The 27,533-nt window shown below is 40.2% G+C and overlaps 1 protein-coding gene across 1 annotated transcript in view; it reads right to left on the bottom strand.

Annotated features, from left to right (window-relative positions):
- thsd7aa (thrombospondin, type I, domain containing 7Aa) overlaps positions 1-27,533 on the bottom strand; it is a 209,744-nt gene that overhangs the window by 112,965 nt on the left and 69,246 nt on the right. Inside the window, exon 2 of the mRNA XM_042331989.1 lies at positions 5,666-6,464. Within this exon, the coding sequence (XP_042187923.1) occupies positions 5,666-6,464 (799 nt within the window). The remainder of the gene's footprint in view (positions 1-5,665; positions 6,465-27,533) is intronic.

The raw sequence follows: 27,533 nt of genomic DNA, 5'->3' as shown, positions 1-27,533 counted from the left end.
CCGAGTTGGGGGTGAGGGGAGTTGAGGAAGGAGGAGGGCAAAGGGGACAGAGAGGTGACCAAAAACATGGTTGAAATAAAAGGTCTTAACACTGGGTTTAAAGATGGAGAGGGAGGATCGAGGTGGATAGACATTCCAGATAGTAGAGGGAAGAATGTCTGAAAACTCGCTCACTAATGGTGGGGTGGGGCGGGCAAGGACATAAAGAATTTCAGTGAGCGGAGAAGATCATGGACACTAAAGTCATCTGAAGTTACCGCAACATACTTGTTCTACAATAAACACTTTTGTTTAATAAACCTTTAAACTTTTGCAAATTATACAACTTGTATACATTCCATCCACACATTTTACAGAAGGCTTGAAGAATTAGTCTATATATTACTGACATCAATTATAAAGATATGTGAAGAGGCATGTTGACAATCACATTTGCAACCCCCCATCCCACCCTCACAAAGCAAAGTTTTAAACTGCCCTTTATTCTAGTTGGACATCATCAAAGCCAATGAAGGTGGTAGACTGCAAAGATGAACAGGATTGGTTACAGGAGGACTTGAACATACTTGGGAATTGGGCTGATCGATGGCAGATGAAATTCAATGTAGAGAAATGCAAAATGGTTCATATGGGACAAAAAATCCAGGAGGGGACTATTATTTAAATGGGAAAAAAATAATCTGTATGGAAAATGAAAAGGACCTGGGGGTCCTGACTGACAAGACATTGAAGCTATTGCAACAGTGCTTGGTAGCAGTGAGTTAGACAAACCAGCTGCTGGGTTGTATTAATAGGGCAATATTGAGCCAAAATATTGGGTAATCCTGCCACTTTATATATCGTTGGAGTGACCGCAGTTGGAATCCTGTGTGCAGTTCTGGTCACCGCAATATAAAAAGGATATTGCAGCAATTGAGAAGCTACAGAGAAGGGCAGTCAAAACGATTGAGGGGATGGAGATACTGGATTATGAGGAGAGATTAGATATACTGGACACGTTCACACTGAAGAAGAGAAGATTGAGGGGCGATATGATTATGGTCTTTAAGATTCTGAAGGGAATAGATAATGATAAGCTGTTTTATCTTGTATTCAGTGCTCTGAGACGCTACCCTGGGTGGAGGGCGTTATATATGTGCAAATTGTTGTTGTACTGAACAGTAGAACCAGAGGACATGACCTGAGATTGAAGGGGGTAAATTCAGAACAAATCTGCGGAGACACTATTTCAGTGAGCGATTAGTAAACGTATGGAACAGATTCCCTAGGGAGACAGTGGAAGCAGAAAGTGTTGTTTGTTTCAAGAACGAATTAGATAGATTTCTGCTAGAAAATAATATCTCAGGACCTAGTATATAGTTTGGGACACGACATGTCAAGCCACTGCCAGGAGGGTGGAAGGTGAACCAGATGGACCTCGGTTGTCTTTTGGATGGCAATTTCTTATGCTCTTATTAATTTAAAATATCATGGTTCAGATTAATGTTATAGGCCGCCTTTATACTTTAATTGCTTAATTTATGCTGCTGTCATTCAGTTGTGACTTATGGTCTTTAAAAGCAATAACCAATTGAGACATGGACATCAATGGCATTATGGTGTTCCTAAGTAGCCCAGTTACACAAGCTTATTAAATGCTGCAGAACCTTTATGAGCAGGTGCAGGCTTAGTGGTCATTGGCAAAATACTTCCTTGTGCCTCACAGCTCGCCCATGCAAGAAGTTTGACATTCTTGTTTTAAACGTCCCGTGCATTAGGAAAATCTATCGGGAGAGGATAGAAATGTTCTATACCCAGATTAATTGTACTGCACAATAACGCAAAGCATTTTGAAGAAGCCAGGAACTATTTTCGGGACCATCTGTACAAGTTCATGCTCTTATATTCAAATATAGTTATTACCTATCTCGATGATTAAGTAGATCATCAGTTCATAAATGAATCTCTCATTTGCTTTTTTCTCAGGAGCCTGTTGGAAGACTTGATACAGTACATCATATCGCTTCCCACTGTCATATTTAGGATTCACTCCTCATAAAAGTGCATGTATTCAATCAGGCAAGACCGACCCATTTGAAGTCATATGCAGCCCGTGCAGAAGTGGCAAAATGGTTCAGAGTTAATATGTAGTTTAAGGGAAAGATTGTCTTTAGTTGCTGAGAATTTTTCAAGAGACTTTAGGGCGGGAGAAAGACACAATAACTGGAGCAGTCTTACAAAGGTGACAAAATAGTGGAAGGAACTGTGAAAAACCCATTGACATGTAGGTGTTATTTGGGATTACAGGTTTCAGTTAGTTTGATAAACTGTTAAAGAACTCTGAATTGTGATGTTCTGTAGTTAAAATAGAAATGGTGTGATTAAAAAGTTTTGAAGTAGAAATATCACCATGAGATCACAAGATTGGTTTGGATGAAGAAAGCCCTTCGGTCCATTTGATCTTATCGCTCCAGAACACTCTGTCTTTCCATCACAGAATCAAGCTGTTCTTTATCACTTAATTCCCTCGCACCTCCCCACCTATCCGACCTGTTTACCAGTCGCCTCCCCACTCCCTCTCCCCTTGGCTCATTGTCAGACTCCTCCACTGTGAAGTGCTCCAGGACACTAACCTGCGTGAAGGGCACAATATAAATTCAAGTTGTTGTTGTATTAAATGAGTCCAGTATCCTGGCCTCAACCAACCTTGCTTCTAACCTGCGGCCTTTTGTTAATTACCCTCTGAGTAAAGAAAACCTCCTGCTATTTGTCCTGCTTGAAATTGCCCTATACAACTCTAAATCTATGTCCTCTTGTTCTAAGGCAAAATCGTTTCAGCCTGCTCATACCTCACAGAACTTATTTCCTCTTACTTAGATTCGATTTTTTTCCCCCTTTGTCCAGTTCAGTCCCTTACCCACCTACATCCACGACTCTGATGCCCTTTGCCACTTCGACCAATTTTAGGTTCCTGGTCTTGACATTCTCCTTTTTACAATGGATGTTCAAGTCCCTCTGCAACTCCATCCCCCACCAGGACGACCTGCAGACCCTCCACCTTCCTGGACAGAGCTCAACCAGTTTCCATCCACTATCACCCTTCTCCACTTAGCTGGACTTGTTCTCACATTGAACAACTTTTCTTTCAACTCCTCTCACTTCCTCCAAATAAAAGGTGTCGCTATGGGAACCCGCATGGGTCCTAGCTATGTCTGCCTTTTTGTAGGATACATTGAACCCTCAGATTCCGGTTGCTTGCCACTTTAATTCTCCTTCCCACTCCCACTTCTCTGTCCATGGCCTCCTATGCTGTTCCAACGAGACACAGTGCAAGTTCGAGGAACAGCACTTCATCTACTTACTAGGCACCTTACAGGCCTCTGGCTCAATATTGATTTTAACTGGTAAGCATGGTCGAAGAGGAAGTTTTTCAGGTGGGACTTGAAAAAGGAGAGAAAGGGAGCAAGGCGGAGGGATTGTGGGAGAGTGTTCCTGAGTTTCAGGGCGTAGTGGCCGAAAGCGCGATCTCCAATGATGGGGTGGATGGTGCGAGGGACGAGCAGGAGGCCGGTGCCAGTCGAGCGGATGCGCCGGGTGGTGGATTGGGGAGCGAGGAGGTTGGAGAGGTAGGGAGCTGCCATAGAGTGAAGGGATTTGAACACAAGTGGGATCCGGGATCCGTTACTGTAAAGCGCTCTGAGACTCCGTCCGGCGTGGAGGGCACTATATAAATCCAAGTTGTTGCTGTTGTTGTTGAAGTGTGAGGATCTTGAAGTTGATCCGTTTGGTGATGGGGAGCCAGTGGAGCCTGGCCAGAACTGGTGAGATGTGGGTACGGAGTTTGGTCCGGGTAGTATGGTAACTCACTTTCCTCTCTCCATAGATGCTGCCTGATCTGCTGAGTTTCCCAGCGACTTCTGTTTTTCTTTCCTTTTGTTCTAAATGGTCTTAGTGCATCCTAAAGTATTGTTCTGGGTTTACTTGATCAATAATAATAATAATCCTTGCATTTGATATAGTCTTTTATCATGCTGTTGAGACACCTCAAAGTCTTTCACAGGTTATACTGTAAAGTTTAGTCACTGTATGTTTTGCGCGTGAAATCAATTGCACTTAACATTTTATGTACCTCTATATGTATCCCCTGAGACACCTCCTTTCATAATTGAAGAACCCCAGCATGTCTAATCATTTCAAATAGCTCATTCCTCTAACACTGGGGCTCATCCTCATCGTTACAGCAATCAGAATTGTACACAGGATGTTATGAAGGCATGAATGAGTGTTTCAGCTGCACTGCATGTGAAATAAAGGTGGATACTGCTAATGGGGCAGAGATGGAGGGAAACAGTCTTGGTGAGTATAACTCAATATGAGGGAGAAAGGAAAGCTGGGTATCAAACTGGAGGCCATATTTGGGCACAAGTTTGGAGAGTTTGAGAGAGAGGCCAGAGAGGTTGAGGAGGTGTGCAAATTGGTGGTAGCCAAGGAGGATGGCTTATGTCTACCATTTTGAGTTGGACAAAATGTTGGCTCAATCAGGCCCTGATGTCTGACAGAACATCAGTGGACCTGGAATCAAGAGTAGCAGTGGAAATATAGATTTGGGTGTCATCCACATATAAGTGTCTGCTGATGACCTAGCTAAAAAGGGAGAATTTAGATGAAGAAAAGAAGGGGGCTAGGGATTGAAATATATTTTGGAATTATGTTTTGGATTGCTGAAATAGCCCTTTCCAGTTCTTTTTCAATCCTGGGTTCCATTATCTCTCATTATGATCTTAAAATTGAAAATTTGCTATATTATTCTGCATTGACACAGTTATAAAAAGTAAAAAGAACATTTAAGTTCAGTATGGAATCCGCACACAATGCTGCACTCGTGGAAATCATCCTTAGTGGACTCCATCACATGTTAATTACTACAATTAGATTTCAGTGTGCAAACTATTTCATCTGAATTAATAATAATTAGTTTGAAATAAATATGGTTCTATTATCTGATTCTATAATAAAATTGATAATTACATGTATGCACATTGGAGGCTTCAGGATCCTTACACTTGAAGATAGGGTTGTTCAGTTCAAAGACATAAATTGAAAAACTTTCAAAGCCACAATAATTCCACCATTCAAATGGAGATCCGCACATGTAAATTACCTAGGACTGCAATTACACAAATTGAAAGTGTGCTATTCTATAACAGACATCACCATGCGCGTATGGTTAAGTAATAATACATGGCTGAGAAGAGACATTAAAATTGAGCAATTATACTATTACTTAGATGAATAATATAGGCATGGAATAAGTATTGCATTTTATACATCTCTAAAGGAAGCAGATTATTTTTTCTCCCTTGACTAAATAGTTAAGAGTTAATTCCTGACGAATGTAGAACTCGGTTTGCCAAGAAATGTTTGACTTTGATTGGAGCTGTCCTTGAGTGGGTGTGATCCTATTTAAATGCTACCAAGGGTTAGCTATATTGCAAAACACTTTGAGACAGTAATTGATGTGAAAAACACTATAGAAACGTAAATTGTTGATGTTGTAAAAGTATTAGAAATTGCATATATTTATGTTGACCACAAATTTCACCAAAGGCCCCCAAATCAGTCTGAACTCTGTGGGAATTGTTCACCTGGTATATTGACAAGTAACAAATGTGTGTCAGCTTCTTACCTGAGAGCTGCTGTCTTTCCGTTTCTGTGCATGCACGTGACCTGTCTTGTCTGGTAGCCGATCTGTACATCAAAGTATTTGGTGTCCTGTCGGATCTGGCGATTTCTGTTTCTCTTTTTCTTCATGAGCTCACGCGTTTCCTGATCCCTCACCCTTTTTCCTACTTGCCGAACCTGTCGGGTATGTGGGAGCGAGCACCTGTTCCAAGGACCTACTTTCAAGCTGTACATACTTTCCTCTGCATCACAGGGATTGTGTTTACAGCTCTGAAACTCAGTCAGGTTGGGGCAGGCCATGCCATTGTAGAGAGGTGGGACCAACACTTGACGGAACCGATGTTGTAATCCTGTCCCACAGGTCTTAGTGCATTCTGACCAGGAAGAAAACTCTGATATCACACAGTCCTGTGGGCAAGGGATAATGCAGGCTTGCTCCAGGGGTGGCTTGGGCTCAAAATAGTCACAGATGACATCCTCAGCAGCAGCTCCATTTTTCTTCTCAATGCAAGTGATGTCTCTAGTCTGAATTCCTGCCTCCCCTTTCAGACACTCAAAGGCTTTACCTGTAGAAGGGTTCCTGGAAAGGACAGGCAGGCACTCACTCCACTCTCCCAGGAGCCACTCGTACAGTTCCTTGTGCCAGTCGCAAACTTTGAAACAATTCTGCTGATTCTCAGGCCTTTCTGCTGGTTTACAGTTTGTCGGTAAAGTTGTCCATCCATCCACATGGGAGCACCATACTGACCGGGTCTGGATACCTCCAGGGCCACACTCATTTCCCATACATCTCCCCCAAGGACCTGTAGGACAAAATAAAAGATTTAGAACAGTGGCTTCATTGCTGACTTGGTATCTTCTTGTGACAAAAGCCTAAGAATGTAAAACCATCAACACATAGCTTTTACTAGTCTTTCTTAGTGTGTTAGTGCAAAAACCCTTTTCAGGTGATTACACTCCAGCAGTAATGCATGTTCTGTGACACCGTTCTGCCAACCAGTGCCTAAAGTCTTCAGGATTAGTTAAGTAGGATGTATCACTCCAGTGAGAGAGTGCACATGCCATACCAGGCAAAAAGAAATTCCCACACGTATGTGGAAGTCTTAGTCGTTGGATTGGTTGCTCTTAAACATAGTGTTGGGTTTCGATATGTGCCAGAAATCTTGCTGACCAAATGAAAAATTGGTACCAACATACTACAGGAAAAAGCACACATTAGTCAATATGCTTTTGTTGTGATAATTCTCCTAACTCATCATCTTGCCTCCATTCTCAAGATGGGGAAAGAGTAGAGATTATGATAAGAGCTCCAGTGGAAAGCTAGCACCAGCATACACTTGATGAGCCAAATGCCCTCCTTCTCAGTGATTTCTACGATTCTGTTGTCACCAACAATTAATTACTGGGGTTTTATTTGTCTTTCAGATGAGATGTTAAACCAAGGTCCTGACGGTCTATTCAGGTTAAAGATCCCATGACACAACTCAAAAGAGATGAGAAAACGCAAAATACTGCAGATGCTGGAAATCTGAAACAAAAACAGAAGTCGCTGGGAACACTCAGCAGGTCAGGCAGCATCTATGGAGAAAGGAAAGTAAGTCAATGTTTCGGGTCCACAATCCTTCATCAAAGAGATAAGAGCTTGTGGCAGAGTCCTGGGCAGCAACTCACCCGTCCTCCATATTGGCTGTTTGAGGGACACTGCTGCGTATAATTGGGCTGCTGCATACTACCACAATTACAGTCACTACACATAGTAGTGAATTCTGCTAAATGCTTTGAGACATCTTCCCGATGTGAAAGGCACTATACTAAAGCAAAGATTATTATTATTATTGTTTATCACAACTCAACATGCTCTCTCTAAACACATTTTAAAGAATAAAACATAATTTACTGCTATGTGTGTCTTTTTTAAAAAAAACTTGTGCTGTATAAAAATGTCATTCTCTATAACCCTTATTGATATGCTCATGAAAAAAAGTCTAAACTCTGGAAACAATGCACAGGTTAAATAATTATAGATTTAATATAGTTCCTATAACTTGAAATTGCCTCAAAGTGCTTCATAAGTAATTGGTGTGGAGTACAGTGGCTGTATTTGAAGGCAATTTTAGCAGCTAATTTGTACACAGCAAAGTCTCAAAACAGCCATGAATGACCAATTTATCTGAAGGATTGTCCAGGACACCAGGAAAAACTCCCATCTGCTTTTGGATAGGGTCATTGGATCTTTAACCTTTAACACCCATGTTCCTCTAACACACACCCAACTCCCAACCCCACCTCTCCCCACCACCTCCCCGCACCAGCCCAACCTCCACCTCCCCCCCAAGCCCCACCTCCCCCCAATTCAAGTCCGGTGGTAATTACTGACTGCATTTGACTGTGTTTTCTTGGTCAATGTGATAATTATCACAGTTGACAATATCCTATGCTGCATTTTCTCTCTATTGTATTTTAGAATGTACTGATATATAGTGCATACAATGGAAATGGCCAAAACTATGAATTTTGATTGAAAGGTGTAATAAGGGAGATGAAAACTCTATTTAACATATGTTCAGTAATAACAACTGACATAATTCAATTAATAGCAATGGTTCCTGACAGACTGTATTTGTTGTTTGCTACAAATCTATAGCTCTGTAATTCTGATGATCAGTTTTAGCATATGTTGTATGCAGATCCTCATACAGTGAAAGGATGACTTATGAACATATTTAACAGACCAAACAGATGGTAGCACTTTAATTAAGCCCTCTGCTCACTTCCTGTCATGGAAATGATGGTAATTGTGGACAGTCAGGTAAAGGGCAAAGGGGAGCGTGCTATACTGCAGGAGCTGAGAAAGCAATGAACTGAAAATTAAAGACAAATAATGCTGGTTGGCTTGACCTAGGCAACAAACTAGACTTTTTAAAATTGTCTTTCAGCTCTCCACCACCACCCCCACCCCCCCCCCCCCCCAACACACACACATTCAAAGTAGAGCTCCCTGTGTGCATCAAGATCAAGATATGGAAAGCACAGAAAGAGTTCAGTTTCCCAGCAATTGAGATAGGTTTGATAAGACTCAGTAATTTCAGTGCAGTTGATGGACAAGAGTCAATTTGCTTAGAAATATAATTTACATTTATATAGCGTCTTTCAAGGCGAGAGGATGTCTCAAAGCGTGTAACAATGCTGGATAGCCACAGAGCTGGGGGTGGGAGCCGAGGGGATAAGGAAGGGAAAGATGACTGAAAGCGCAGTCAAAGAGGCACATTTTGAGACGTGCCTTGAATGTGCTTTACTTATCTCACAAGGTCATTGGGTGTCCTGAACGTTCATTCAGCAATCAGCATTTGACTGTATTTAATAATAATCCTTTCATTTGACATAGTGTCTTTTACGTTGCGAGAACATCTTGAACTTTGACACTGTCGACCAGTCCTTCTCTCACCTCAACCTTCATGGTCCTGTCCTTGAATGGTTCAGATCCTATCTTTCACACCGTCTCCACTTTGTCGCCACAAACGGCTCCTCCTCCTGACCCCACATCGTCTTGTGCGGTGTTCCTTAGGGCTCTGTCCTTGTTCCCCTACTCTTCTATATGCTCCAACTTGGTGACATCATCCACAGAATGGGGTCAATTTCCCCATTTATGCAGGTGACACCCAACTCTACCTCTCTGCCTCCACCCTTGACTCCAGGACCACTGCTGTCCTGACAGAATGTCTGTCAGACATCAAGTCCTGGATGAGAGCTAACTTTCTACCGTTGAACGTCAACAAGACCGAGGCTCTCCTGATTGGCTCCCGTCAGCGCCTCCACACCTCAGGCGCTGACAGCATCACTATCTATGGTTGCACACTCCATCTCACTGAGCCAGGCCAGAATCTTGGCAACTTGTTTGACCCTCAACTATCCTTTCTACTCCACATCCATGCCACGACCCGCTCTACTTTTCCCCACCTCCCCCACTGCCTCACCCTTCCAGGCTGCCGAAACCTTCATTCATGCATTCATTACATCTAGGCTCGAATAGGCCAATTCCCTGCTTGTCAGCCTTCCCAACTCTTCCCTCCACAAGTTGCGGATCATCCATAATTCTGCAGCTTGTGTTCTCTCCCGCACCAAGTCCAGAACAGTTTGGTGTATAAAAACAGGCAATGGCATTGGAACAGATAGCTCCGGTTCCGGAATTTGCACCAGCATAGAGAGGATTGGCCAAATAATCTCCTCCTATCCTATAAGTTTTCTGCGATTTTAGTCATTCCAGTTTGTTTGTGGTTATGACAGTGTCACACTTTCCAATGGAATATCTTACTGGACATACCTTTTCACTCAGAAGCTAGTGGGTGCTACTGTCCAAACCCTGTGCAACAGAGATGTCACACTGAAAATTGTGAACTATTTCCAGTATTTTTTTCACTTTTTAGCTTTACAAAATTTGTAAATTGAATGACAAATGAGAACGGGAGAGCAGAGTGGGGCAGAAGTCAGATTCTAGTTGTTCTGTGCGTTCCTTGATTTTGAATCACATTACAGCTGCAGTTTTACGGCCAAAGTTCAGCAAAATAGAGGAGCTGATTTATTACAAATGCAAATGGGTGTTGCACATCTCTATCTCTACTGGAGCAGTCTTCATTATGACAAGATTGAGCACACTATGTATCAGTGTTTCACTTGATTAAATATTCAGCCTTTCTGAAGCATGTTCTCTAAATCAGGCATGATCCCTCCTTGGTCTCACTTTGATCCTGATTGTGAATGAGGGCTGCAATTTGTTCTCTTCTCTACACATTAAATTAACCAACACAAATTGAAAACAGGATGGTAATTGGCAGAATAACAATAGAAATTTCATTGCCTCTTTAAAATACAGCTGGATTTCAGCACCCATTGATTTAAAAAGGAATTCTGTGTGGAATAGCATAAAACTTTGTGGATGGCAAGTGCAATATTTCATTACAGGTTTGATAATTAAGAAATGGGTTACCTAATCTGATATAAAACTTTGCTTTTTTCAATCACAATATTTTTATGCAAATCAAAATTGAGTTGCATCTAAATTTTTTTTTGCAATGTTTAGACTAAAGGAAAGACTGATAATACCATGTTAGAGGGCCAGCACCTTGCACAAGGTAAGATAATAATAATTGTTACATTTATTATGGCAAGTTTTAAATCAGGAGGACAATTCAAAGTCTTTCACAGGCCATAAAATGCAGTGATTTCTTTTATTTGTGAGCGAATTGACAGCCAATTTGAATACAGCAATGTCCCACAAACTGCTATGAAATTAATGATCAAATGTATTTGGGGGATTGTTGGCCAGGATACCAGGAGAAATTCCATTCTCTTTTAGAATAGCGCCATGGGATCTTTAACATCCACCTGAATAGGCAGTCATGGCCTTGGTTTAATGTCTCATCTGAAGAACGGGACCTCCAACAATGCGACACACCCCCAGCAAGTGGAATTCACTGTGACAGCAGAGGTCTTGTTTTCTTAAACCTTAGCTTTTGGCTGCGATGTTAAACCGAGGTCCTGCCTATACGTGACATTTGTTCAAAAGAGAAAGGAATTTCACCCAATGTCTTAGCCAATAATTCTCCAAAAAAACTGCGGCCATTCATTTCATGGCTGTTTGCAGCCTTTTATGCAAAATTGACCGTCAAAATACAGAGTCACAACATTCTACGGTAAATCTTTTGAGATGTGATAAGGCACTAAATCAAATACAAGGACGATGATTAGTAGAAATAGCCTAGCATTACTGTGCTAAGCATGTGTAAGTGGCATACATATGTGGAACTGTTACTCTGGTCTGCATACTCTTTAAACACGGTGATGGTTTTCCAAATGTGTCAGACACTGGCTAACTAAAAAATAAATAAACAGTGGCAGAAATAAAGCATTATTTTTTGACTCGAGGTTTTGATGGTCTTGTTCTAATGATTTTGTGTACTATCTGCACACTACATAGCAGCACAACCTAAGCTGTTGAAAGGATAGAGGTAAGACATATTTTACATACAAATTGTTTCTTAAACATCTTCACATGTTAACAAGAATCTTGCTTCACATATCCTTCATAAGAATGTTGGAATATGGATTTCATGGTTGATTTTTTTAACTTTGTTTAGCAGCTGTAATCACAAAGTATGACAGCTTATTATTTCCATAGATAGGCAGGTCAACTTCACAATAACAAAATGATACACAACGTACAATAATTATGTCTAAAGATGAAGGTCAAGCATATCATGTCAACTTTGATCAGTCAACCTACTGTGATGTGATTTACTCCACAATCAAAGTTCTTTCCTAGCAGGTTTTTCACAAAACTCCATTGTTTTTCACCAACTGTGTAGGAAATGTGAATTTATGTGAACATTAATAATTTGAGACATAATGAAAAAAGATTTTAAATTGATGTGCAATAGTGCTGCTATATTGGTGACAGAGCAATCATGGCAGTGGTTTAATTCAAACAGGAGCACTTAGTTTGGTAATCTGACTGTGTATAAAAATGACTGTATTGGATGTAGGAACAAAAGGGCACAGTTTAAACTCTAGCTATGGAGTTGTAGAACAATATACTTGCATAAAATCATAGAGAATGCATTGACATTTCTCTCCAAATGAAGGTCTCATCTACTGATTTAAGTGCTTTGAGACTCCTCTGATGTGAAAGGTGCTATATAAATGTAAATTCATAGTCTTATATAGTACAAATCCAGTTTATTTCTGCCATGTTGCAAAGCATTTTATTTTGATCAGACGGGTGTCTGACACATTTCAAAACCCATCTCCGTGGTTAACAGTATCCAAACCAGACAGAGTTCATGTATGCCATCTATACATGGAAATCTCTGTGGCTTGAATGCAACGGGCACTCTCTCCCCAGAGGGATACACCCTGCTTACTTTATCCCGGAGAGCATTAGGCATAGGTTGCCAAAAATCTAGGCTTGGGTTTTATGCATTAGGCATAGGTTGCCAAAAATCCAGCATTAGGTACAGGTTGCCAAAAACCTCAGATTTTGTGTTGGGGTACCACTGGAGTTTAACCTGCTAAAATCACATAGCTTGACATTGAAAACATTGTCTGGCAAGCTTGCATTGTATGTCCAGCTGGGATCACCCCACCTGCCTGGGGTTTGGCTTGCAGGGTTAACAAGAGCTGCTAAGGAAGAATCGTGGCCCTAGTTATTGGTTGTAAGCATGCACCCTGCTATAAGTGAAGAATGAAAGGGCATCTATAACTTTAAAATTGAGAAGGAAACAATTGATTTAGTGCCTGGGTGGTAGCTTTATTAATGTCATTGTTTTTGAAATTGAGTTATTGCATTCTAGTTTTTCAGTGTCACTTTCCTCATGGATATAACAGTAAAGCCATTGAGATGTTTTTTTTCATATCCATCTTCTGAGACCTCTGTGCTCGGGGAACATTTAATAATAAGGTGGAGTCAAATAATTTTATCCCATATTTATCAAAGTAGCTCTTATCACATAATGATTCAAATCTGTAGTACAGTAAACTCCTGATAGCAAGGCCCCAGCTTAACTTGTCACTACCAATTAAACAGCCACGCTGTTTGAATTACTTGTTACTCTATTAACACATAACTAGTCGCATTCTAGAAATTCTTGTAAACACTTACGTCGGATTTCACCCACAAAATATACAGTCAATTCACTTGGCAATACATTCTGTGAAGCGCTTTGAGGTGCCTCAATGACCTGATAATAATACTTGCATTTGATATAGCGCTTTTCACATCTTCTAGACATCTCAAAGCGCTTCATTGACTATGCTGTAAAGTGAATTGACTGTATATTTGTGGGCGAAACGAGGCAGCCAATTGTACACAGCAGTGTCCCACAAACAGTTGTGGATTGAAAATGACCAATTTATTATTGTGTTTTTTTGGAGGGATTATTATTATATAAGGTGCTATATCAAATAATAATAATAATCCTTGCATTTGATATAGTGCCTTATCACGTTTTCGAGACGTCTCAAAGCGCTTCACAGAATATATTGTAACGTTAATTGACTGTATGTTTTATGGATGAAACGCGGCAGCCAATTGCACACAGCAGTGTCCCACAAACAGTTGTGGATTTATTATTGCAAGTATTATGATTATTAAAAACTCATCCTATAAGGTAACGTGTTGCATTGCAGAGGTCTCCCACCCTATCCTTTCACCAGTGTGGACACTCGGTTGCACAGATGCAACGCAGAGGCCTCTGGTGTATTGGAGACCCACACTGTTGCTTCTCGCCCCACCCCTATCCTGTGACAGACCTGCCAATTTACCAGAGATCTCTGCAACAGGATAGGACAGGAGGCCAAGGCACAGCCATCCAGCAGTTTTTTTAAATATAAGAAGCAAAAATGTATTCTATGCTTTTCTCAACATTATACAGTGTCTCACTTTACTACAGTGATGCTGTCGCTTATGTAGAATAACAAGGGCTTTTAATTGCTTCAAAATATAAATTTGATGTCTGAAAGAAAAATCCAAAGGGAAATCCTGAAACACTTCCCTGGACCTACAGAAACCACAGATCAAATCCTCCACACTAGGGCCAGGAAATTCACACATTCTCTGCCCCATCAGACAGATACATGTTATTCCTCCCTTTAGATTACAAGAGAACTCAGATACATTCACCATCTCCCTCCTCTGCACTAAAATAGGGAATACGTATACTTGTAAATCCTTTCTCCCGCAAGCAAATTCAAGCCCATCCTCTGCCCCCCCCTGAACTAGGAAACTCACAGACCAGTAACTCACAGACTTTTCCACCAGTAACTCACCCAGGAACTCAAGCATTACAGAAGACAAAGAGAACACTGAAATACTCTCTTTCCATGCATTTGTTCTGTGTATCCCAGATGTGCTTCCCCATCTGGTCTGTAAACAGACTAATTAGAAAATGGTAGCTGCTTCCTCATCCCTCCGCCCCCTTGGAACCAGGCCAGCAGCTGACAGGGTCGAGCAGTCAGTGTGTAATATTTTATTCTTTCCACACTTGTTCAGTTTCCATTTTTTAAAAAGATATGCCGTTGAGTGCCAGGGGAAGCATAAGATGCAAACATGAGCATCACATCACAAGTAAAACTGACAAGAAGCAGATGTCTTTAAAGATGGAATGCAAATGGACAAGCCATAAAGAAAGGGAATTAGATTAGGTTTAGTACTGGATGTAGGGTATCTGAATATAGGAGCAAGGTTACATTAAATTTAACCAGATAGTGGTTAGGTCGCAGTTGCAGAGTTGTATCCAACCAGTTCATTAGCAAAACAAAATTTGGAAAGGATACAGTGGAGATTCACTATAATAATACCAGAGATAAGAAGTTAAATTCATGTGGAGAGACTTGAAAGGTTCTGGCTGCTTTTGTTGGAATAGAGAGGGTTAAGGAGGAAGATAACATGATTTTTTGCTAGAGTAGAGAAAGACTATTTCCCCTGATAACTGAGTCAGTGATAAGACAATATGAATTGAGGATTTTCAGTGGAAGAAAAATTGCTGATGTAATAAGTTTTTTTTTACAGAGGCAATTAGAATCATTTGCCACGAACGGCTTTTCGAATCTGAGTCCAGAACAAGGAATTTGATTAAATATTGAAAAAAATATCGATGGATAAAGGCAAGTATTGGCATTAGAGGAGAAAGCACCAGTGCAGCAGATAACACCAGCACAGACATGATGGGCTGAGTAACCTGCCTCTGTGCTAATAGACACCCTATGTTTCTGTGAATCTACCCGCAGCACAGCATAGCAACTTGAATGAAATGGTATTTGCATCAAACAGAAGGAGGAGCCATTGTCTGGTGGAAGATAACGAATGAGAAAACAATCACCCATCACCGGGCAAGGACAGGACAAATTGTATACAAATATGTATAAACCAATAAGAAAGATGGACATTGTTCTGTAAAGTAATAACCAGCCCAACACCCTCAAGCTATATTCCAATCAAATCCCTAATGCAAAAAGCTATTTGAGCTGACCCCTATAACCTGCAATTTATCCAATGACCATCACACAGTCATTTTGCCTTCACTACCATTTGACGATATGTTTCTGAGTTCCCATTACATGGAGAATAATAGGAACCTGCCAGTGAATTACACGGTCACAGTCTAATCAAGAGGATCTCAATAACATCATCAATAACCTCTGTGGTTTGTAAACATCATTTCAACTCCAAGATTGGACCATAGGCTTTAACTGACTCCCTGTTAACATTTATTTTATAGGACAGAATTGTATGCAGAGCCTTAAATTGAAATGTTCATGGGTTTTGTGAAATTCCAGAGGTACGTGTCATAAGGCCCAAAATTTCACCTAGTCTTAGCATTAAAATAATTTTGTTTTAAAATGTAATCTTGTGCAAAATTCTTGAGTTATGTTTTAAGAATAATTTGGGAGCCATTCTTGTTAACAGCTTCCAAATTAAGATTGAATTTAAGAATTTGTCACAATTCTGCCCAGTCTTAAATTTGAAGGCACAATGCGACTGCAGGCTAGGCTGAGACAAGCTGAATGATCCTATACTCATTAGTTACATAATTGCCAGAGCTTGGACATTATTTATTTTAGAATAGAATAGATCATGAAGATATTTCAAACACTGTGTATTGTACAGTTTATACAGAACATCTGAATTGGATACCATGTTTGCCTACACGTATTTAGTCACTACATTTGGTAGCAATTATCTGTGTTTCAGTGTTAGAGGTGCTGTAACAAATGTATTATTATTGTATGATGGTGTGTATAAATGCTACAATATGTATAAGAGGTATACAATAATCTACTGACAGATATAAAATTATATATTCTGGCATGTATAAAAACTATAAATTGGTATAATTAAAGCTATATTTAATTAATGTTATATTTGGTACAGTGCCTTTCACATTGGGAGAATGTGTCAAAGTGATTCACAGGATACACAGTGGAACCTCACTAATTCGGTCACTCAAGTGACTGGACAAAAGTTACCTACTTGGTGAAGTGACCTGATTACTGAAACAGGTCGGGTGATTCAGATGACTGATGTAATGTTGAGGGCATGGGTAATGGGCTAGGGTGATGAACATTTAACAACTATACTTTGCAATCTCATTAAAATAAAGGCATTGTCACATTTCTAACAAAAGCCGTCATGTATTCAGCCTTCCTTTTGAGAATGCATCCAACTTGTGTTCTGCCAATACTATAGCTCACAGCTAATTGTCTATGACTTTTGTTTTTGGTTAAGTCCACTCTCTCACGTAAGGACAACTCCTTCTGTATTGGCATGTTCACAGCACTTACCAAGAATTGGCTGCAGGAGCTCAGGTTAGGCTACATGCGCCGAACGAAATCAATTTCCCGCTCGTGCCACTTCCGCGATCCCAACACTTCCCGTGCCTCGCATGCGCGACTGGAGTCCACACGGCCCACAGTAGCAACGTCAAGGAAATAGTGAGAGAACCCCGAGGCCTAGCGCACTGTGTACAGGTTAGAAGAGGAGGGGGGGTTTGTACCACGTTTGAAGCAGAGGAGGGAGCAGTAACGGCCGCAATCAATAACCTTTATTCTGAATAGTGAGGTGCCCGGTTTACTGAAGCAAACAGACTATCTTTTAGTACAGATCACGAAAAAGACTGTGAAACTGTGCCCGCAATTGTGAGGTGGCTGGATTATCAGGTGACCGCAAACCAGGTTTCTACTGTACTGTAAAGCAGAGTGACTGTGTGTTTTTGTGGGTGAACACAGCAGCCAATTTGCATATAGCAATGTCCCACAAACAGCTGCAAAGTGAATTGCCAATTGTATCTGGGGAATTATTGGCCAGGAACCAGGAGAAACTCCTTTCTCTTCTTGAATAGTGCCATGGGATCTTTAACATCCACTGGAACAGGCATATGGAACCTTGGTTTAATGCCTCATCCAAAGGACAGCACCTCCAACACCTCCATCTGCAAATTCCCAGCACTGCATTGGAGTATCAGCTTGGATTATATGAGCTCCAAGTCCTTATGTGGGGCTTGAACCCACAACCTTCTGACCCGGAGGCAAGAGATCAGGCTGACTGATGTACATGCATGTATATATAAAGGTATAAAGGGTGAGATAATCCATTCCCCACTAAGTCTAGCAGCTTTAATGATGTGTGCTTAGAAAGGGAAAATCCCATTTCTCTCCTGTAAGCGCTTCTCATCTCTACAGCAGTGAAGCTTCAAGTTGCAGAGCAGCTGAAGTGACAGCCTGATCCTAAGCTTGATTCCTATCCTATTGTTGCATTGTCAGCACCTTACTCTGAATGTGACTCAGTTGATTTGGACCCTATCGTTCCACCTCACCAGTTCGTTGCCAAAGGAAAGACATTAGCCACATATCATGTGCAGTTTAATAGGAGCTGGCGATAGTGCTATTTGAACCTTCAGCCAACCACTTAGCAATATCTCTGGCAACATGTGTAATTCATTGTCCCAGTATCACAATGTTTACTGCAAATCAGCACTGCTTCTTGTGCTGTATTTATATGCCCTCACATTTATGTATATTGGCAATGAGCAAAATGAATGTTGCATACAATCTGCTGCATTTGTATAATTCCACTCCAAGAAGAGAAGAAAAGACATTTGAAAGATGCAGATATAGATCGGAATAAGTTAATATGACAGTTCATGCAATTTTTAGATAAAATTAGTACAAACTCTGATTATCCAGCTTTTCAAGCCTGATACCAGTGCAGACCCTCATTTGTGTGACTGACTCAGGGATGGAAGACATACTTCACTTTGGGATTTCTGTACTTGAAACTGTAGGCACGTGTTCCTTGTGAAGTATTATTCCTAATGAAACCAAGATCTCTGATGCAACGTACATGGTGTGATAAGGAATCCCTTATCAGGGTAGGAAACCTTGATTATCTCTACGATGTGTTTTATTCGATGGGGGTTAAAAGTACTCATCAGGAAAACAGCATTGTAAATGGCATCAGAAGAAGCACTTCAGTACATAAAAGGTGTCTTCTCCAGGAAACTACACTTACATCATATCAACCTATAAGAACTTGGCCAATCTCAGGCCAAAAGGCAAGGGCATGAGGTTGTGTTATGTATATGGAGTCCCTGTCAGGAGATGCCTTTTACGTCTTGAGTTAATTCAACGACACCATTTATGTTTAGTAGTTTCATGTTGCCATTTTCCTGACAAGTAACTTAAAGTCTATTGTAACATATCCACACTATAAAGATTCATCTCAAGTTACATGTCAGGTAGACTTTCCTGTACATCAATTTTTAGAAACAGCCTGAAATTCTACATTCCTGTGGATTCTTAGATTGTAGCTACCCTTCATAGTTTTCACCTCTGGGGCCATATCAATTTAAATACATTACTAGGCAGCAACAGGCAGAATTAACTCTTAAGTCTGAGAAGTCTTATAAATCCCAAAGTGAAGTAAGACTTACATCCCTGAATCAATTTCATGACTGAGGTCTTCACTAGTACAAGGCTTGTAAAACTGGAGATGTAAAATTTGTACTAATTTGTTTTAAAAATTGCACGAAATGAAAAACTGCATATTCCAACTGCCCTATTAGCTTTCTTATTCCTTATTAGCTTTCTACATTCATCTAAATGATGATATCAATGAGTAGCAAGTAATGAGTCAATCCTATGACCTATCTTCTTAGTTTAAGAAGCATACGGTTGGATTGGTTGGACAGCTAAGCTTTCAAATCACAAATCATTGATTGTCTTTCACAATTATTAGTTCTGTAATTTACATGTGAAATACGTCATGAAGTGATATGTCCTTTGCAACATAGAGCCGCACTTACTCCCATGTATTATCTGAGCAAACAGCACATTGTCTGTTGTAAAGCACATTGCACTTTGAATTATGATCACACTGTGCAAAGCACGAATCACTCGGAATTATGATCTCACAGCGAAGCACGATTTACGATTACTCTGAATTGTTGTCACTCAGTCCAAGGCAATAAAAAAACACTGATTAAATAACATTTCAGTGCAAATATAAAATTGCTATCTAAAGGCGATTGTCAGATACAAATAAATTCAAAGAAATAGGATAATCCGGATTTTTTGTCAATGTTCTCCCTTTTCTTCTCCTAAAGGCATAGAATCATACAAAGATTAAATGCCACATGTGCTGACAACTTTCTGTGCCACATAAAATGGCAATTCTTCATGAGTGAGCCTGAACAGTGAGCAGGTTGATCGGCTTAGAAGGCTTAATCTTGGCCTCACCGGATGACCACAGACACATATTTTGCAGTGCTTGCCTGGGGATAGAGATCAGGAATACAAATCCCATTTGATTATTTCTTCCTGTAATCCAGAGACACTGAGACCAATTGTGGGATACCCAACCAATCTCTATCTGAGATCTATTAACTCAGCACAAAACTTAAATCTACAACCATCTAGTTTGTATGGTATAGTGCTCCACCACAGCAGCAATTGTTCTATTTTCTACTTCACCAAGTTACAGTATATTTGTAATATGCATGTACAGTTGCACAATCTTTATCCCACCTATGCAGTAAAATAATGTGTTTAAATATGGGCATATGCATGAATATACTTATTTCGGTTAGGTAAATACCTACAGAAATAAGTTGAAAAATAAAACTATTCTCTCCATAAACAAGTCTAGCACCATTTAGTTTTCATGATGTAAACTATACAGTAGCTTATGAAAGACTGTGAAGTACTACATTAGAATACATTAGAATATACAGCACAGAAACAGGACATTTGGCCCAACTGGTCTATGGTGTTTATGCTCCACATGAGCCTCCTCCTGCCCTTCCTCAACTAAACCTTCAAGCATAACCTTCTATTCCTTTCTCCCTCATGTACCTATCTAGCTTTCCCTTAAATACGTCTGTGCTATTTGCCTCAATAACTTTTTGTAGTAGCATGTTCCACATTCACACTACTCTCTGTGTGAAGAAATTTCTTCTAACTTCCCTATTTGATCTATTTGTGACTATTTTATATTGATGGCCCGTGGTTTTGGTCTCCCCCATAAGTGGAAACATCTTCCCTGTGTCTACCCTATCAAAACCTTTCATAATTTTAAAGACTATTATTGGATATAGCATAAAATAATAAGCCTTGATTTGATATAGCCCCTTGTCAAAACATCGAGACATCTCAAAGCACGTCACAGGAATTACTGTAAGGTGTAGTGACTGGATTTGTTGGAATATATTAACTGAGGAAGAAAGTCACCAAGGATAATTGGCCATTATCATTTTCATGATCAAACTTTTTCAGCTAGTTTTAGTATTATCTGTTTTCCTATGATTTTGGAGCCTGATGTGGTTCATGATTACCTGAAACACAATACATTAACTCAGTTTTGTCTTAGTTTACATTAGGAGGTAATGGCCCATTCTCCTTGGTGACTTTCCTGCTCAGTTCAAATATTTGGAGATTGAATTCTGTGAGGTAGCATGATGTCTAAAATGTAAGAGCTGTGGGATTCCCTACAAAGGAAATGAATTTGCACAGGAACAAACATTATGTTTCTGCACAAGAGGAATGTCGTTTTGTTTGAAGAGATAAATATATTTCAAACTGAAGAGTGCAAATGTGTCGCACATTTGGTATTCAACGAGAACAGACACTAACAGGGAAAATTCGGGTCATTTCAGCTGCATAATTTGTTTTGGTGCACATACCTACACTTATTCTTCAATATTTAGATATTTTTAACAGTGGAATTACCAGACGGGCAATTCCCCTGCTCACAATTATAGGACAACATGCTGATAGGACCTCATGCTCACCTGCGTGCCAAAGCATCTGTCACAAATTAAAAATAACATAGGGATCCAACAAAAAAACAGACCACACAGACACTTATTCTTTCTCTCTATCAATGCAGTGTGTGTTGTCTGTTTGTGAATAGTTGTCAGCCCTTGGTATAGCATGGCTATCCACCGTGGTTGATAAGAGTAGATAAGAAATGCGACCCATGGGATAACCTCCAAGTATGTGACACATAATGAGGCACTTTAATTACACCTGAGTTGTGCATCTGTCACATGATGCTTTGAAGCCATCCCATCTGTCTCCCTAATAAACAGCCTGTTCCTGGTACGATAGCCATCAGCATGCTGATGTCACTCTCGTCCACATTTTAAATGCCAAGAAAAATTTGAGTGCACCACAACACTAATGAATCTGCACGAATAGCCTGCTCTTAATCTCTTCCTTCTGTTCTCACTGCAGAAACACACGTGAGGTGAATGAGCAGCTTGCTCTGATGATACATATTTCCCCTCCTGTTAAACTCTTGGTACTTTGTTACACAGTCGAACCTGAAACAAATCCATGTACTCAGTACAAAAAATAATCATCTCTAGAGAAAACCACATCAAGCCTGGGATTCAAAAAAACAAAGCATTTACCAAACTCCGAGATCCAATATCTCATACACAAGCACTCCTTCAATTCCATCTAGTCAAGTGATTAATTTTACAGCTAGCTGTATCGTTTTATTCTAACAAAGGCTATGACATGACCTAAATAGCTACATTACAAAGCAAAGAGATTTTATTTACTTGATATTTCATATCTGTTTTCATTCTCTACATTTCAGATGCATTATGGAGAATGGCAGGACAGTGGATCTCTTTGTGCTGTTATTCCTTTACATAAGACAGGGGTGTTATTTCTTATATCCATATGTATCAGTTAGTCTATCAGTACTTCCGTGTTTCTAACCAAATAATCACCAACTACTCCCTAATTGCACATAATTGACCTATATTTAGCGGATGAAAAATCACTATAGGATTTCCACTGAACACAATTTTTCACAAAAATGGGGAAAATGTTCCTCCCAGAGGGGAAAAAAAAGACAACTGATTAACAACAGGAAAATTTGGAGTTACAATTTTTGAAATGTGAGATAACAACCTTATTCAAGCACTTAATTTAAGCTCAGAGTTAGTTAAGGTGGGAAACGTGTGATTGTCTATTGCTTAGTGAATAAGGAGCACTTAATCGGGAACTGAGTACTGGAATGTCACAAATTGTGCGCAGAGCTTGTACAGAGTTGCATGGAAAAATGCACAGAGACTTGTGTATTAGGCAATAGCACATTCTCCAGTTGTACTGATATTCTATTATTTCTATTACCACAGGAGGAGAGGGATACAAAAGAAGCAAAGTGACACAATTGGAGGACTTTCTGATAAGATTATATCCATTGGAAAGGGTCTCTCCGCCAGGGGTGGACATGGCCATTCGGGAAATTGGAAATTTCCCATTTGCCCCCGCTTCCCAAGTGCCCCAGTGAAAATAGCCCACCAACAATGCAGTGTCAACATAGATTATATGAGGCAGCAATGAAACTCTGCACCCCCAGATCAAGAACAATATTGCTACCATCATTGAGAATCTTGGAACCAGCTTCAGCCCAACCATCTTGTTGAATGCAGAGACGGGGTGGGGGTGGGGGTGTCACCCAGTGGACAATGTTCAATAATAACCGGAAAATTGCAATTGCAGTGTTTCTTGACAGATTCATTAACAAATTCCAGAACAGATGGAATCTGTCATAAACTATCCCATTTGTCACCACCCCTGTTAGCCATTGTATAACTGATCTGTTGCATATTATCCTCCAAATCCCTGAGTGTCCAGCGCCTTGGGATATCCTCCCAATGTGAAACACTCTATACAAATGTAATTTTGTATTTTTTTTGTATGAGACTGCACCTGATATATCTTGCAATATGGCTAGATGATGTTAACATCTGTGTAACATACCAGAAATTTGCACTTATATAACATCTTTTACGTAGGATAATATCTCAAATGTGCTTTACAGAGATAGTTTGGAAACCAAAACAATGTGTGAAGTGGAGGGGGAGAGAGGATTGTAGGAGGGAAGTGATCAGGGCTTGATATTCTGCCAGCAAATATGTTCATGTTATTTCATATTTAAACCTGTAATCCGTACTGTAAGAACTGTGTTAATATAAAGGTATTAAATGATCTCCTGCTGTGTGAAAGAAGATTCTAAGATAGTCTAACTAGACACTTACAGGACTTGCTCAAGCTTTATTGTGCTCTGTGACCCCAAATCTCATCTATGTTAATCTGTAAGCACAATTTGTCATTAAGATTTCAATTGTGGAAAATTCTTAAATTCAGTCTTAATTTAGAAGTTGGTTCATTTTCAGCATTGCAGCGACCAGCTAGCAAGTCAAGCTTTCTTTTGCAATTCTGTGTTATCTTATATTTTACGCCAAAATCGATTTGTTGGGTACAACTAAATGGGATGTGAGGTTTCTGGCAGGCTGTGTAAAACGCCTGAACAGATCGTCTCAACAGAAGATACACAGTTATCCAATGTTCATTAAATGACAGATCTAACACCCGATTTATTTTTTGAAAATCCTTAAAAATTAACAGGGACTAAAATGTCCCATCCAAAGGACAGCACCTCCAACAATGAAGCACATCCCCAGCTCTGCACTGGAGTGTCAGCCTAGAATATGAGCTCAAAGTCTCACACTGGACTTGAAACCATAACTTTTTGTGGCTCAGAGGCAAGAATGCTACCGACTGAAGCAGAATGATACCTAATATTTAAAAGCAAAGCCAAATTCATGGGGTCCTTTGCGTATTGGTTAGAGCCTTCGCTTCACAAAGGCAAGGGTTCAATTCCCAGTCAGGGTGAAACCTTAGACAAGTTTTCTTACTCCACATGCCTTTGTTTAGACTCCTCCACTGTCAAGCATTCCAGGATGCGATCTCGTGTGAAGGGCGCTGTATAAATGCAAGTTGTTGTTTATCTAGTAAATAGGAAACTGGTTTTTAATCATTGGCAGATCGCTTTTCCGGGAGTAATAACCGCTTCAAAAAAAATCAATTAAAAAATAATAATAATGAGGTCCATCTATCCACGATCGTTTCTGGGACACTGCTGTGTGCAATTCGCTGTTGTGTTTCACCCACAAAATATAGTCAATTCACTTTACAGTATATTCTGTGAAGAGCTTTGAGACATTTCAACAACATGATAAGGTGCTATATCAAATGCAAGGATTATTATTATTTACTATTTATCTGGAATAAATTCTGCAAAAAATTAGACCATAAAGAAACAGTAAAAAGCTATTTTATTTTTGGTATCAATCAAAAAATGCCCATCACTATCAGAGAATATAAATGACACGGTCATATAAAAGTTACCCGTTATTCCCGAGAGCCGTCCCTTACTAATAATCTCAAAGCCTAAAGATTTTCAACACTGTCATATTTCTCTGAAGTTCAAGGGGTTGATATAATCAGTCAGCAAGGAAATAAGACATTTCACAAGCAACTCTTGTGGGGTTTCACTGTCACTGATGAAACCTGTATGGCCTCATGTATTCATTTTCAGTGAACCTCAATTGGGTATAGGCACCTCAGGGCTGAATTTGCCAGCTCAAAATAAACCAAAATGTTCAGTTTAAAGTCCATCAAAATATTTCCGTCAGAGACGAAGCTTAATGAATATATATAATTAGTAGTGATTATCTTGATTTCAACAAGTGTGTTCTGACTAATAGAGTCCTGTAGTATTCCGTGATCTGTCATGGAGCATATGCTAAGGACTTAGTTTAGAAAGGTCTGTCTGATCTGTTTGAAGTATCTGTACATTGCAAGCCATGGGCAAATGCATTTGGTTTCTTTCTTGAAATGAGGAGTAAAATTCTTGTTCTGTGAATTTAACAAACTTGATTTAAATGTATAATTTGCAGCTATTTTCTTCTATTGCAGACAAATACCGAATCACTGCACTTAACAACAACAACAAGATTCCATTTATAGAGCGCCTTTCACGTCGGGAGAACATCCCAAGGCGCTGTACAGTTGGGTCAGGACCCGAGCAGGGGGGAAATGGTCAGGGTGAGGGGAGGGAAGGGAGGGAGCGAGGAGGGGGTAGAGAGTCGAGAGGGGAGCTGAAGACACGGTCAAAGAGAAAGGTCTTGAGACCGGACTTGAAGGAGGAAAGGGAGGAGGCGGCGAAGGCACTGGAGTATAGAGTTCCAGAGTCTAGGGGCTGAGAGGCTGAAGGCCCGGCCACCGATGGTAGGAGGGTTGGGGCGGGGCATGTGGAGCAGACCGGAGGCAGAGGAACGGAGGGTACGGGCAGGTAGGTAGGGGGATAGTAGGTTGGAGAGGTAGGAGGGAGCGAGGCCGTGAATGGCCTTGTAGGTGAGGATGAGGATCTTGAATTCGATCCTCTGGGGGATGGGGAGCCAGTGGAGGCGAGCGAGGGTGGGAGTGATGTGGTCGCGAAGCCTGGTGCGGGACAGTACACGAGCTGCAGAGTTCTGAATGACCTGCAGCTTGTGGAGGGAGGTGCCGGGAAGGCCGACAAGGAGAGAGTTCCCATAGTCCAGCCTTGAAGTGATAAAGGCGTGGACCAGAGTTTCAGCAGCGTGAGGGGTGAGGTAGTGCCGTAGTCTGGCGATATTCCGGAGGTGATGGAAGGCAGTGCCAGTTGTGGCGCGGATATGAGGGAGAAAGGACAGCTCAGGGTCGAACAGGACACCGAGGTTCCTGACTGGCTTTGAGAGGTGGAGAGTGCAGCCTTGGATGCTGATGCTGTCAGCGCCTGAGGTGCGGAGGCGCTGACGCAGGCAATCAGGAGGGCCTCAGTTTTACGCACGTTGAGCTGGAGAAAGTTGTCTCTCGTCCAGGACTCGATGTCGGACAGGCAGCTGTCAGGACATCGGTGGTCGTGGAGTTGAGGGTAGAGGAGGAAAGGTAGAGTTGGGTGTCATCCGCATACATGTGGAAGTTAACCCATGTCTGCGGATGATGTCACCAAGGGGGAGCATATAGAAGGTGAAGAGGCGTAATTAAGTTTTGTTTGGCTACAAAACAGTCAGAAGACATTACAACAAAACCTGTGAAGTGCTTTGAAACGTCCCCTTGACATAAAAGGTGTTATATTACATGCAAGATTATTATTATTATTATCATCATCATTACTGTAATGCACTTTGAGACTTTTTGACATGGTAAGGCACTTTATCAAAAGAAGGGATTATTACTGTAATAGGTACCTCGTATGCATGAAAAGCAATTCTAGTCATTACAACATACATTTTTTACAGTGTACCCTGGCCTTTGTTATGAATCTACATCTCAGATAATCAATAAAATGGATAACAATTTAACATTTCATGATCTTGAGTCAAACATTTACGAATTGCAGTAGATACAATAATTGCAATTATGCTCAAATATATTTAATAATAAAAATTTAGTTGGTAACTGTCTAACACTATGTTTAATGTAAATACACATCAATCTAACCTACAGCTAATAAACAAATGCACACATCTGTATCTCATTTTAAGCTTGTAAAGGTTCCCCTTCTTGAATTCAGTGGAACATTAATCAGTTTGACATAAAATTACTTCAGATTCATCAGAAATGTTTCTGTCAAACATTTAATAGAAAACATTATTTATCTTTAGCGAACATCTTTTTCCAGTTTCAAAATAACTAATATATCACTGTACAAATAATAATTTTCACTGTCTGCAGAAATTATTTCTTGATACTGTGATTGACTTTAGTCCTACTAACCTCAACTGTTTTTCAGTAAATTAAATAATATTAATAAATCTTGCATTTGATACTGCACTTCATCGTGTTGTATCATCTCACAGAGTTTCACAGGATTTTACTGGGAAGTGTAGTGACTGTATATTTGTAGATGAACACAACCAATTTACACCCAACAATATCCAGCAAACAGTCATTAAGTGAGTAACCGATTTTTTTATTGAAAAACTTTTTTTAAATAG

The sequence above is a fragment of the Callorhinchus milii genome, unplaced genomic scaffold, assembly GCF_018977255.1.
Source record: "Callorhinchus milii isolate IMCB2004 unplaced genomic scaffold, IMCB_Cmil_1.0 Scaffold2, whole genome shotgun sequence".
Taxonomy (NCBI): domain Eukaryota; kingdom Metazoa; phylum Chordata; class Chondrichthyes; order Chimaeriformes; family Callorhinchidae; genus Callorhinchus; species Callorhinchus milii.
This window is presented reverse-complemented; position numbering and strand designations above follow the sequence as displayed.